Raw genomic sequence first — 14,267 nt, 5'->3', positions numbered from 1 at the left:
CTGCTCTCGCTCGTTAAGCGAAGGTCCTCGGTCACTGCGTTGTCCGTGGAGAGAGTTAAAGCCTGAAATGTGGTATTCTTGATACACTCTTGACACTGTGGATCTCTGAAAATTGAATTCCGTAACGATTTCGGAAATGGAGCGTCCCATGCGTCTAGCTCCGACTACCATTCCGGATTTAAGGCCTGTTAATTCCTGTCTTGCGGTCATAATCACGTTGGATACCTTTACGTATGACTCATGTGAGTACAAATGACAGCTTTGCGAATACACTGTCATTTTGTACCTTGTGCATGGGACAATACCGCCATTTGTATACGTGCATATCATTATCCCATGACTTTTGTCAGCTCAAAGTAACTGGAATAACAGTGGATACAAAGTTGTATGCTCTGCTGTTACGCTTGTAACTTCTCCTGAAATAAGAACATCGCTAGTTGCTGTCAGCTGATGTACACACGCCATGTGTCAAAGAGTTCACACACCTTCCACCAGGGGACCTGTGTTCTCGTTGGTTCAGCGCTCCTCGATTAATATGAATTTCTATGACTGCTGTTCTTTGAGACCTATTCTTTCTAGTTTCTTAGGATAGTTTGGATACTGCTGTTAACTTCCCAGTTGCTAAAAAGTACTAATTTCCATTCGAGATTAACTGTGTTCCTTCTTGTGCATTAAACAAAGTTCTTTCCTTCCTGTGACTTCGTAATTTATGTTTTGTATTGTGGCCAAATTTCGAGAACACGCACGAGTATTTGTCTAGTCTCCAGTGCTTGGGGCAGTTGCCCCCTCCGACATCAACACTCCAATCACAGCACAAAACATTAAACTTATCCTCCGGTCCAAATGCAACACGGCCCTTGGTCATGCCTGTGTCACCTACTGCCACCTTCGAGAAAGCCCCTTCTCCTTACTGACTGTCCTTGCCAATCTTTACAACGTCACCCTCTCTACTGGCTTCTACCCTGACCTGTGGAAGACTTCCCATGTCCTCTTATTCCTCAACCCCCCCCCCCCAAAAAAAACCCTCCCGTCACCCCTTCCTATCGTCCCATCAGTCTCACCTTCTTCTTTAGTAAGGTCTTCGAATACATTCTCTTCTGTCATATCCATCAGCACCTTAATCACCACCCCCTCACCCAGTGTGGCTTCCGACTCTCCTTCTCCGAAAAAGACAAACTCCTTAACCTCGTCCACCTTCTCTCCCTCCAGCTTAACTCCAGTTGCTCCAACATTTTTGTTTCCCTCGACCCCCAAAATGCGTACAACCGTGTATGGCACCCCCAGTCTCCTCTTTAAACTCAAAACCTACACCCTGCCTATCAATTTTGTCTTTTTGGTCGCTTCCTTCCTCTCATGCCATCCTTCCAATGTCACCCTCCACAACACCCTTTCCCGTATCTTTTATCTCGCTGATCGCATCCCCCGGGACTCGATCCTCTCCCCTCTCCGCTATCTCCTGTACACCGTCGATATGCCCTAGCCACACCCTCCTGTCCACCTCCTCCAATATGCTGATGACACAGCCTTCCTGGCTCTCTATCCTACCCTTCAATGGTCCCAACGCACCCTCCAAACCCACCTTGGCCAGTTCATCACTTGGTGGTTCCTTCATCTTAACCCCTCCAAAACCCAGAGAATCATCATAGGCTGCACCACCCATTCCTTCCGTCTTCACGATTTCTACCTCACCATTTATGGTCGTCCCATCCAGCTCACCCCCACCCTGAGATATCTTGGCCTCACCCTCGATCGTTACCTCACCTGGACCCCTCATCTCCTGACCATCCAGCAGAAAGCCCCTTTTATTTTTCTTCTCATAACTGTTAACACAACACTGTCAAATGAGCCTTACTAAAGATTGAACTTTCGACCTCACACTCAAATGGTTGCTTATCGGTCACTGTGACGTCCAGTGACTAGTCCACATTCCAAGTCACTGATCTCGCCTGACCTTCAGATTCTGCTTTTACCGCTCCTCTACCAACAACGCCCTACTCTCCGCCTCCTTTTATACTGGCTAGTCTGCTTCTCGTGACATCAAGTGCTCAGTTCGACGTTACGTGCGGTGTCCAGACAGTTCTGATCAGATAGTGTATATAGGTGTGATGAGGATGTTTGGTTTATGGGGCACTCAACTGAGCGGTCATCAGCGCCTGTACAAAGTCCCAATTTTTACACAGTCCATTTTCTTTTCACAGTCCAATCTAGTCACTCTCACAAATGATAATGATGACGAGGACAACACAAAACCCAGTCCCCAGGCAGAGAATATCCCCAACCCAGCCGGGAATCGAACACGGGTCCCTGTGATCCAGAGACATCAACGCTAGCCCCTAGGCCACGAGCTGCGGACGTGTATGAGTGAAAAGTTACCTCTGAGACCCTATAACACTACCGCCCGCTACTGTTCTACCATAACCTCAAAGCTGTATCACGAAATTATTAGTCAAAGCAATTATAGAATTAAGAAGCAGAGCAGTGTTACCCTCTGGAAGGAATTCTGTTATGTTGACCGTGATGTACCTAACGGAAGTGCCTTATCAAAAGGGAAAGTCAGAGTTACGTAAATGTTTAAACGGTAACAAACAAAATTTACCTATCCACACTGTACAAATGATAAAGAAAATGGTCGCCAGCCTAATTAGACATAAGAATGAGTAACATTCGTATTCGAGAAAATGGATATGAGTAACTTTAATAGGCCAACACAATCTATACTTTGCCACGTGAGAGTGCAACGAACTCTAGCACAAGCATATGTTAACGTTAAGGCTGGAGCTGATAGAGTAGAACAAACTATTTGCCTAAGTACAGCAGATACTGACACACACTATTGTCTTCAGTGCTTAGTCAAACAGGATGGTCTCAACAATATTACTATTAATATTCACCATAGAATGATAAATTGGACATAGGTTCTGTCTCACTTTTCAAACATTTTCCTACCTAACAAAAAAATGTAAACATAGTTCACTACAAAATTATGAATTGGGCATAGGTTAAGTCTCTCTCAGCTAAATACCTTTCTACTTAGAATAAAATTTAAATGAAATGCACTGACAAACACTTTCTCACTGATCTATGACTGAAAGCAGTTACTGTAATCTATCTATCAAATGTTTCCTAATAATGAGCACAATAAACAAACTGTAGGTCCTATTACACTAATGGTAAGCGCTTTCCTATACACATGGGATCCTTATTTTAGCAAACATAACCATGAAACTTTCATCAGTAATTTGACTTGTTACTGCAGTAGGACACAAGTTGACGTAAAACATCAGGCATTGACTTACCTGGTACAGTGGACAACAGGCTGCATTATTAATTTATTGAACAAAATTTTGTAGCCTCAGTATGACGCTTTTAAATAAAAGCAAATTGTTTTAAGACCTAATTTAATTTATCTGCTTCTTTATTTCCGATAATTCTCTGAAAACCCACAGATTTTTTTAAGCAACAACTTTGATTGCAAAATTTACTTTAACAAACAGTTACCATGGCACATTCTTTATTCACAATAATTTTAACCAAAACTTTTAATGTTTTAAAGAGGCCTTTTAATATAAAACACTGGGCTTTGATACTCTTTCAATTAGGATACTCAGTAAGCACTTTAACATGGGAAGGACCCTGACTGGATAAGTGACTGAGGATAAAAAATCAGGGTAGCTACAAGAGTTCAGGTGTAAGTTACCTTACATTTGAGCACACTGAAAAATCCAGTGAGCTGATCCTTCAATGTACAATTCTGCTATTTCTTGGTCACTTTTCAGTGATTGCGCAATGTGGTGGCGAGTGCATGTTGTTGGATGGAGGTGCAGATAGACAAACTGGACTCTGTCATTTCTTGGTGGCGAAGATAGATATTAATTTCAGAGTATTGCCAGAATATTACTCCATTCATCCGAAGCTTTGACGTGTATTAAAACGGCACTAAAAGCCCCTCTCAGCACCAGCACAAATCACAACCTTTACATGAGCTGTTAGCGGTTCAGTAGTTCGTCTCCGACTGACTCTTTGTTCCACCTTTCTATCCATGGCAACCACATTTTGCGCGCGCTACACAGTTCCGTCCCCAAGGGGAACCACACCACTTTGTACACAGAAAATAACTAAAAGCCCTAAATGAAGGTCAGCAGTTTATATAATGGCAAACAGTCACTTTAAACAAAACATATCGTTTGCACATATTGGTAGTTCTACACAAAATTATTTAAATAAAATTATTCAGTTTTAAAGAGAACCAAAGAGATTATATAAGAAAGACAAAACATATCATTTGCTCATATACTACAGAGATTACACTTCCTACAATCTGAAAGACATCAAAGTTTTCAACTGAGAAAAGATTATACATGTTTTATACAGTATTGTTAATTACAAAAGCTCAACGATATAATCTTGAATAAACAGAAAGCAAAAATGAATCTTTTTTTGTGGTTTTAGGGTGCACAACTACAGTGGTCATTAGCGCCCAGACTAAGTTATGAATGCACTGCGAGGCACAAGGTTAAAACAGCAACTAAAAGGGACAACACTATAAAAGGCACATTAACGGGCAAGGGATTAAAAGAAAACAGCATAATCAAATGTCCTTAGACAGGTTCGTCAAGTGGATAAAACAAAGAACACGAGCAGCTGCTCCTGGGTCATCCGCTAAAATGTCATCCAGAGTACATGGCAGGCCAAGATCAACGCGCAGTGTATTAAAATTCGGACAGGACGTTAAAATGTGGCGTACCGTCAACAATTGCCCACACTGGCAGAACGGCGCCGGCGCAGCCGTTATCATACGGCGGTGGCTGAACCGACAGTGTCCAATTCGTAACCGGGCCAAAACGACCTCCTCCCGCCGAGAAGGGCGTGAAGAGGTCGTCCAAGCCATGGGGAGAGGTTTCAAGGCCCGAAGCTTGTTGTCGGTAAGTGTAGCCCAATCGGCATGCCACAGCGATAAAATGCGCTGACAAATGACCCTGCTAAAATCAGATGAAGGCACACAACAAGAAGCTGTCCGAGGCTGGAGGCATCTGCAGTTTCGTTCCCAAGGGATACCGACATGGCCAGGAACCCACATAAAGGTAACTGGAGAACCGTCGTCCGCCAGCTGCTGAAGAGAGCGTTGGATCCGGTGCACGAACAGGTGAACCGGGTACGGATCACTGAGGCTCTGGATGGCGCTCAGGGAATCAGAGCAGATGACTTAAGCAGAATGTCGGCGGCGGCGAATGTAAAGAACAGCCTGGTAGAGGACAAATAGCTCAGCTGTGAAGACCGAACAATGGCCATGGAGCTGGCATTGGAAACTGTGTGCCCCGACAATAAAAGAACACCCGACACTGTCATTGGTCTTAGAGCCATCTGTATGAATGAAGATCATATTAATGAACTTTGAAAGAATGAATCAGTAAACAGTTAGGTAGGGTCTGAGTTGTAGTGTTACAACCGCATTGCGATAAGCTGACTGATCTTCTCGAGAGAGGCAGGATCGCTGTGAATGGCCTCATTCCACGCTGTAGTGCCCATCACCTCCCATAAATGCCGCCTTATGAAGTCGACAGACGCCTTCTGTAAGACGTAACACGAGTTGGCGACGGCCAAGGTGGCGTAAGTGACGGCGTTGTCTACGGTGAGGCGCCTAGCCAGTTCCACCTCGCATTGGTTCTTCAGCTCACGCAGGTCGTAGCGGTCGGCAAACACCAGCAAGCCCTGGGCCATATCGCGCAGGGCCAGGGCGTGGCCCGAATACATGTAGCGCAGTGCCTCGGCCACCACTTCGGGTTCCAGGCCCTCGATGTTGACATAGTTTTCTTGCGCTTCCTTCGTGTTCTGCTGCAACATCCTGGCAAAGACGGGGCTGCGGGCCGACAGCACGGCTTTGTGCGCCTCGATCCTGACGCCTCCGGCGCGCAGAATGAAGTCCGCAAAGTCCTGGGACTCCAACAAGTTGGCGAAGTCTCTAGCGAGGACGGGCTGCGTCTCGGGAGCGGAAAGGCTTGGGAAATCGTGCCACACGACGCACACAATCTCCACTTCGCACTCGAATATCAGACTGTCACCAACGTTCTTGTAATCGTCGATGGCCGGAAAAGCCTCACCGACAGACTTCGGCGGCGATTTCTCACCCCCTGCAAGGGTACAGCACAGTGGTGGATACACTTCGCGTTTCTCGCCTCCGCCTAGAGAAAGTGCTGCTTTCAGGTTTGCTTTCACAGGTTCCTTGCTTGCTTTCAACCAGAAACACAGACATAGCTCTTTGTCTTTCTTCGACAGTACCGCACACCACTCGCTCGAATTTGGGTGACGGAAAGAAGTGGACGCGATATCGTTCGTGTCTTCGAGCCAGTTCTTTACACCCGAAACCGTCCAGGTGTAGACAAGTTTTTGTTTCTCAAATCTTGTAATGCCTGCAGCTGACACATTATTGCTCCTCCTCTTGGGAAGCATCGGTGGTGGATACACTTCACCTCCCTCTACTGGTAACACACTCATCGTTGATCCAGTTGTTAAATTTATACAGCTAGCAGATGTTTGACCCTATGGTGATGAGACACCTAAGATGAAGAAAAATAAAGTCATTAGTACAAAAAATAGCAGCTGTAGACATATTGTGGGCGTATGTTTTAGTAAGTGACACGCTGAAGCAAACTCACACCAACTTCAAGACAGCACATAGTCCTAAGGCACATCAGCAGCAGCTTTACCGAGATGTTTTGAAAACAGGGTCATTAGATGTACCACCAGATGAGTTGATGTGATGTATTTATTTGTATGTTTTAGATCTACTTTACCCCTTCTCACAACGAAGATACTCCTCAGGTTCCACGTTGTCGTGCATTACAGTCTTTCATTTTCTGAAACATCTCCACAGGTGCAAGTTTTGACCTGAACATGACAACGATAAAGATCGACACTAGAATCATGGCCTGGCACACATCCTCAGCCTCTAGCACATTCTACACAGTAATAACACTCCTGACAGAGTGGAAGATTCGGTTTGTAACTCTTTGGTTAAACATTGCAGTGTCTACCAAATCAACTGACGTATTTGCTATAAAGGCATTTACAAATACTTCGTGTTGCTTCATGATTGGATATGATAACCTATATTTTCATTCAATGGAGGATAATTTTATCTTCTCAGTCATCTGTGAATATCAACATTCCACATGTCACATCCTGACTCTCTGTGTAGTGTAAATTAGGAAAGAGTAAAGTATATGACTAATTACTGCCAAAAGACTACATAATTAATAAGAATAATGGAAATCTGTACAATGTAATATTAACAAAGTCAGCCAGTAATTGCATAATCAAGATAACAGAAAGAAGATGCAACAGGGTTTGCCCAAAAAGCAATGTGGCTGAAGTGATGAACAGAAATTTGTTGTAGATAAGATTTCAAATTGATGCAGAGACTGGCAGCTTGTTTTAAAGGATGAGATATGTAAGATTTTGCATTTTACAAAACAAAAGAAGTAGTACCCCATGACTACAATATCAGTAAGTCACGTTTGGAATAGATACCAGGATGTAACAGTTTGTGAAGATGTGTAACAGAATGATCATACACTGTCAGTCATAGTGAAAGCAGGTGATAGCTTTCAGTTCATCAGTATAAATTGAAAGAAATTCACTTGTTCTACAGAGGAGACTCCTTAAAAATCATTCATGCCACACATCCTAGAAAATTACTCACATGTTTCGGATCCATACCAAATAGGACTCACTGAACATGTAAAAAGATTTTCAGAGGTTCAGAGGTGCCTTTGACACCATGGAAAGTATCATATAAATCCAGAGGAAACTGACTGCCAAATAACTGAGAAGAGGCTAAAGTAGTACAGTACTCAGAGTATGGAAACAATTTCAGCAATCATCAAATTAGCATACAAATAAGTATCACTCATCAAAAGTGGAAATGTTTCTTTTTCATTAACTTTCATTAACTTTAATTGTGACATAAAAATGCCAGTTAGAATGACAGTCATAAACCAGTAAAATTAGTAGAAAGTGTCTATAATTGTAGCCAACATGTAAATTTTTGAACATGCCTAATTTGGTACTTAAAAATTAACAAGTTGTAGTCATTTGTAGATTTAAATCTCACACAAGAGTCTGGAAATACCAATAACCATATATACCATTTATGATGTAACGAAGAGAGTATAATGTGATACATTTTATTTTGACTTTTGGTTTCTATTATCCCTTTATATATTGTATAACAAGGTTGAATATTCAAATTTTCCAGATCATTTTTATCTGTTGTTGTTGTGGTCTTCAGTCCTGAGACTGGTTTGATGCAGCTCTCCATGCTACTCTATCCTGTGCAAGCTTCTACATCTCCCAGTATCTACTGCAGGCTACATCCTTCTGTATCTGTTTAGTGTATTCATCTCTTGGTCTCCCTCTACGATTTTTACCCACCACGCTGCCCTCCAATACTAAATTGGTGATCCCTTGATGACTCAGAACATGTCCTACCAACTGATCCCTTCTTCTAGTCAAGTTGTGCCACAAACTTCTCTTCTCCTCATTCCTATTCAATACCTCCTCATTAGTTGTATGATCTACCCACCTTTTGTCATATCTGTCATATAAGTGATCACCTAAAATTTAATTAATTTTTGTAACATAGCTAGTGTCAGAGTTTGTACCATTATATTTCTTATTCATCTCTAATTTAATAATTATAAACAAATACAATTTTAAATTGAAAAAGATTTTATTAATTTATATTATTGTCATTTACCTTTAAAATCATCTAGACTGAAAGATAAACACAAAGATAATTAATCTAACTTTTTATTAGTTTATTTACTTAAAACTTTTTATTTAAAATTCAGTGTGTTCTCAAATACATAATTTTCTATGTATCCATTGTCTGAGTGTTAAGTGTAATAATGCTGTAGAACAAATATGTGGATGTTTAGTTACAAATAAAATGTACTTTTCTATGATAATTACATCAGGAAGATTTCTAAAAAATATCAGATAATTTAACATTTGTGTACCTTCATAAGCAGTAAAATCTGTTCCATATGTATGAATAACATAAAACAGTACATAAAACTGAATATGAGTGGATGAATCCAACCGTCACCAACATTTATATTAATTTCTACATTTTTGTTAGAAAAATTGAATTTGTTTGTGATGTTTTCATTCATAGGGAGTTACTGAAATTCATAGCTTTCAATCCAGTTCATTTACAAACATAAAAAGTATTAAACAAAAAATTATATCAGGTCTGAACAGTGTTTCCAACTGCACCATTGAAGTCACGAAATTATCATTTTCATCAGTTAGACTTATCACTAAATATTGAATGTTATCATGAAATGTAAACAGTAAAAGATAGTATTATTATTGTAAGTTATTGGATATCCAAATTCAACCTTAGGTTTAAAAGATTCAGTGGAATTGATATAAGTTGAGAAGATCTAAATTTTTAAGAGAAGTTCCATGAGCTAAATTAAAATGCATTTTCATTAATTAAAATGGAATACTTTGATGACTACCATCAGTTATAGTAATTATATTTAGTTCAATATATTGATTGTTACATTGTGACAAACTACCTATAGTATGATCTTTATCCAAGTATAATTATACCTCACTCTCTAGTATCAGTCTGTTTAAGAATTTATCATATCTAATATATACCTGCATTCTTTGCAGTGATATACTTTTTAAAATTTTCAAAAGTATATTGCCTCTCTTGAATTATAATTGTTTGAGATTCCCAATACAACTGTTTCTTTTTGTCTTTACATGATGTGTCAGCATGTGAAATAACATCCAATTAATGCAATTCCCTTAAATTCATTTCTGCTTGATATCTTTAATATTTCTTTAGGAATTAAGGAATTTCCCAACTTAAGCAATCGATTGATCTATTATGTAAAAAGTTTGTATTAATAAATTAATGCAGTCTATTAAGAGACAAAAATAATAGTAAAAGATAAATATTTAAAAAAGAAAGCTTGTCACTTATTAGCTAATTGCTTTCAGTGTTCACTTATTGGATCTGGTGAATGTAGTAAAACAACATTAGTGATGATAGATATACACTCCTGGAAATTGAAATAAGAACACCGTGAATTCATTGTCCCAGGAAGGGGAAACTTTATTGACACATTCCTGGGGTCAGATACATCACATGATCACACTGACAGAACCACAGGCACATAGAAACAGGCAACAGAGCATGCACAATGTCGGCACTAGTACAGTGTATATCCACCTTTTGCAGCAATGCAGGCTGCTATTCTCCCATGGAGACGATCGTAGAGATGCTGGATGTAGTCCTGTGGAACGGCTTGCCATGCCATTTCCACCTGGCGCCTCAGTTGGACCAGCGTTCGTGCTGGACGTGCAGACCGCGTGAGACGACGCTTCATCCAGTCCCAAACATGCTCAATGGGGGACAGATCCGGAGATCTTGCTGGCCAGGGTAGTTGACTTACACCTTCTAGAGCACGTTGGGTGGCACGGGATACATGCGGACGTGCATTGTCCTGTTGGAACAGCAAGTTCCCTTGCCGGTCTAGGAATGGTAGAACGATGGGTTCGATGACGGTTTGGATGTACCGTGCACTATTCAGTGTCCCCTCGACGATCACCAGTGGTGTACGGCCAGTGTAGGAGATCGCTCCCCACACCATGATGCCGGGTGTTGGCCCTGTGTGCCTCGGTCGTATGCAGTCCTGATTGTGGCGCTCGCCTGCACGGCGCCAAACACGCATACGACCATCATTGGCACCAAGGCAGAAGCGACTCTCATCGCTGAAGACGACACGTCTCCATTCGTCCCTCCATTCACGCCTGTCGCGACACCACTGGAGGTGGGCTGCACAATGTTGGGGCGTGAGCGGAAGACGGCCTAACGGTGTGTGGGACCGTAGCCCAGCTTCATGGTGACAGTTGCGAATGGGCCTCGCCGATACCCCAGGAGCAACAGTGTCCCTAATTTCCTGGGAAGTGGCGGTGCGGTCCCCTACGGCACTGCGTAGGATCCTACGGTCTTGGCGTGCATCCGTGCGTCGCTGCGGTCCGGTCCCAGGTCGACGGGCACGTGCACCTTCCGCCGACCACTGGCGACAACATCGATGTACTGTGGAGACCTCACGCCCCACGTGTTGAGCAATTCGGCGCTACGTCCACCCGGCCTCCCGCATGCCCACTATACGCCCTCGCTCAAAGTCCGTCAACTGCACATACGGTTCACGTCCACGCTGTCACAGCATGCTACCAGTGTTAAAGACTGCGATGGAGCTCCGTATGCCACGGCAAACTGGCTGACACTGACGGCGGCGGTGCACAAATGCTGCGCAGCTAGCGCCATTCGACAGCCAACACCGCGATTCCTGGTGTGTCCGCTGTGCCGTGCGTGTGATCATTGCTTGTACAGCCCTCTCGCAGTGTCTGGAGCAAGTATGGTGGGTCTGACACACCGGTGTCAATGTGTTCTTTTTTCCATTTCCAGGAGTGTATTTTTGCATCGGTATTGTAAAATTGAAATAAATTTAACCATTGATGTGTTTATTCTAAGTGCTTAAATCAACTAAATATAAATAATTCAAAATAGATGTAGTAAAATTGATGATATTAGGTATTAACATGACAACATCGATTGATAATAATGATGCCACGATTTTATAAATAAATTATAAGCTACTTCAGTCACTTTATTTGAGAAGTTTACAACACAGAACCAAAATTTCTTAGAGCATTTTTACTTACTGTAAGCGTAAAATATTTACTTAGCTCAAACATATTCCAATATATTTAAGCAATTACTGAAAGATAATTTAAGCATTTTTATATGTTTAGACAAGATGATACAAATGTAAATCATATTACCATGAATTTGTTGGTGGATATTTAAAATACAATGAACTTAGAAAAGTATATAATAACTGTTAGAATGTAGAATTTAAAATTTTACCTGTAGATGATGAATACACTAAGCAGATTCAGAAGGTTGTAGGTTGCAGTAAGTACTGGGAGATGGAGAAGCTTGCACAGGATAGAGTAGCATGGAGAGCTGATCAAACCAGGCTCAGGACTGAAGATCACAACAACAACAACCTGAAGATATAACACATAAACCAGAGAGTGTCAAAAATTTAAATAATACTAAATCACTTTTATGTACATAACATGAAATGTATAACATGCAGCAAAACACTTACCATTAACATAACTTATAATTAACCTGTATTGTAATAAATACAATTAAATATAACATTTTTTCTTAAATAAATGTTTGTAAAGTATGATCTGCATATTATTAAAATGCATAAACATGGAAAAATTAAGCCTTGCTCCATAAGACATTCAGACCTGGAAAAAATTGGAGAACTGATTGTGAAAAATAATAAGATAGGCTCAGTCTGTTATTGATTCTGTTCAACAGATTAAACAAGGAGTAAAAGGATTAGCTAATGTATTAAAAGCTAATGAAGATAGTAGAGAAGCAGAAAAACAACTAATACCATAACAAAATGGTTATTACGACATTTATTTTACTGCCATCGACAAGTGAAACACCATTTGAAAATTGGCTGTTTCACAAAGATGATGGATGTTCAATCATTTCATTTTCCATTAAAAACAAAACTAAAACCAACATTATGACACAATGAATAGAAATTATGACAGAGAATTATTAAAGAGGGCAATTAAAGTATAGATCAAATATTTTACATGCTGGTACTATTTTAAAAAGATACTGCATAGATGCTAAAAATTGCATTTCTAAAATTACTCTGAAAGAGGTGAATCTTTCATCAACAACACACTTATTTTCATTATCGTGATATAATACATTGGTGCTAATGGTTTATTGAAACTATTAATATGAAAAAGAGTTTAATGAGACTGATTTATCTGAAGTTGATCTAAATACTCTAAACAAATAGCAATTAACACAAAGTTAATGAATAATAAATATGATGCTAATAATATCAGAGTAAAGTCTAGTAGGGTACACAAAGGGATCAATATATTAGGTCCAATAATGAGTGACATAAAGGGTAACGAAAATCAAAACAAAAATTAGGTCTTGGGTTTATTAAGAAATAAGATGATTAAGCTATTTTTTACATATGAATGCATCACTACACACATTTAGTAGATAGCTTAACAGTATTTAATAGAGAAGAGATACCTGCAACAATAATTATTACAGTGAAAAAGTGGGAATAATAAAAATGATAAGAACTAAATTTATTTGAATTTTTGTCAATAATCCAAATGGTATACCATATTTAATTATATTCTTATATAATTTACCACATTTATTTTGGGAAGGTGTATAGTATAGAAAAGTATTAGGTTACTCCTTAATTAATAAAGCTAACATTTCAGGTTCAATTACTTGGATATAATTACTTTGGACCAGGTACTACATCACAAGATAGATTAGCACATGGAGACAATGAAATCAATCGATTACATGAAGCTTGTCAACAACATGATAGTGGATACAGAGATGATAATGATGTAAGATACACAGAGTGTTTCACATCTCATGTCACACACTTCTAGATTTTGTAGGGGGGACTTAGTAGATCAAGTTTTAAATGGAACCCACACCCAGAAACGTCATCCAACAATACTACAAAGTAGCAAAGCTACAGGCGCCAGCATCTGTACATGTATGTATATACAGGGTTATTCTGTAATGACGTAACAAAATTTCTGGGGTAGTGGAGAAGGATAAATGTATCAGATTGAGATAAGGAACCCTGTAGTGGGAAATAACGAGTTGAAGTTATAAGTGAAAATTGTTCTGCTACCTCTGACAGTGGATTACTGTTGTAGGGTAGGCAACTTACAATGGGTGGTAGGATGCACCAAAACAAGAAAAAGTGACTAGTGAACATACGCTCTAAAATTCATACCTGAGGACCTATGAGCACTTGTTCATCTTCAAAACTGTGAAACACATCCACTCTATTCAATAAGTGATTATAGCATCTACTAAGTCCCCTATACAACTTCTAGAAGGGTGTAACAATAACTGTGAAACACCTTGTAGATATATATACCTGATAAAGAATTAAAAAATGTACCAAAAGATAGAATGTATAATCTAGATGAACATATGGGTAAAAAATTGGCAGCTACATCCATTAGGGGTGTAAGGTACAGTAAACGAAGATTATAAATGATTTTCAACGTCAATAATAATCGTTGAGGACTATAAAACTTTAATTAGGGGAAGACAGAGCAAAACTGAGTACTATAGTGACCTG

The 14,267-nt window shown here is 40.0% G+C and overlaps 1 protein-coding gene across 1 annotated transcript; it reads right to left on the bottom strand.

The window, feature by feature from the left end:
* Window positions 1-5,439: 5,439 nt before the first annotated feature.
* Window positions 5,440-12,006, bottom strand: LOC124550699 (speckle-type POZ protein-like). The gene is made up of 2 exons (XM_047125422.1): window positions 11,954-12,006; window positions 5,440-6,554 (listed from the first exon to the last, which is right to left on the bottom strand). Exon 2 carries the CDS (start codon window positions 6,490-6,492, stop codon window positions 5,440-5,442), a length of 1,053 nt encoding a protein of 350 aa, XP_046981378.1. The 5' UTR covers window positions 6,493-6,554; window positions 11,954-12,006.
* Between the last annotated feature and the right edge of the window lie 2,261 nt (window positions 12,007-14,267).

Source organism: Schistocerca americana, chromosome 9 (genome assembly GCF_021461395.2).
Source record: "Schistocerca americana isolate TAMUIC-IGC-003095 chromosome 9, iqSchAmer2.1, whole genome shotgun sequence".
Taxonomy (NCBI): domain Eukaryota; kingdom Metazoa; phylum Arthropoda; class Insecta; order Orthoptera; family Acrididae; genus Schistocerca; species Schistocerca americana.
Note: the sequence above shows the minus strand (reverse complement) of the source record. Positions and strands in the feature narration are given on the sequence as shown.

Excerpts from the sequence above, each read along its gene's own strand:
- LOC124550699 (XM_047125422.1), bottom strand. The coding sequence starts at position 6,492 with ATGAGTGTGTTACCAGTAGAGGGAGGTGAAGTGTATCCACCACCGATG.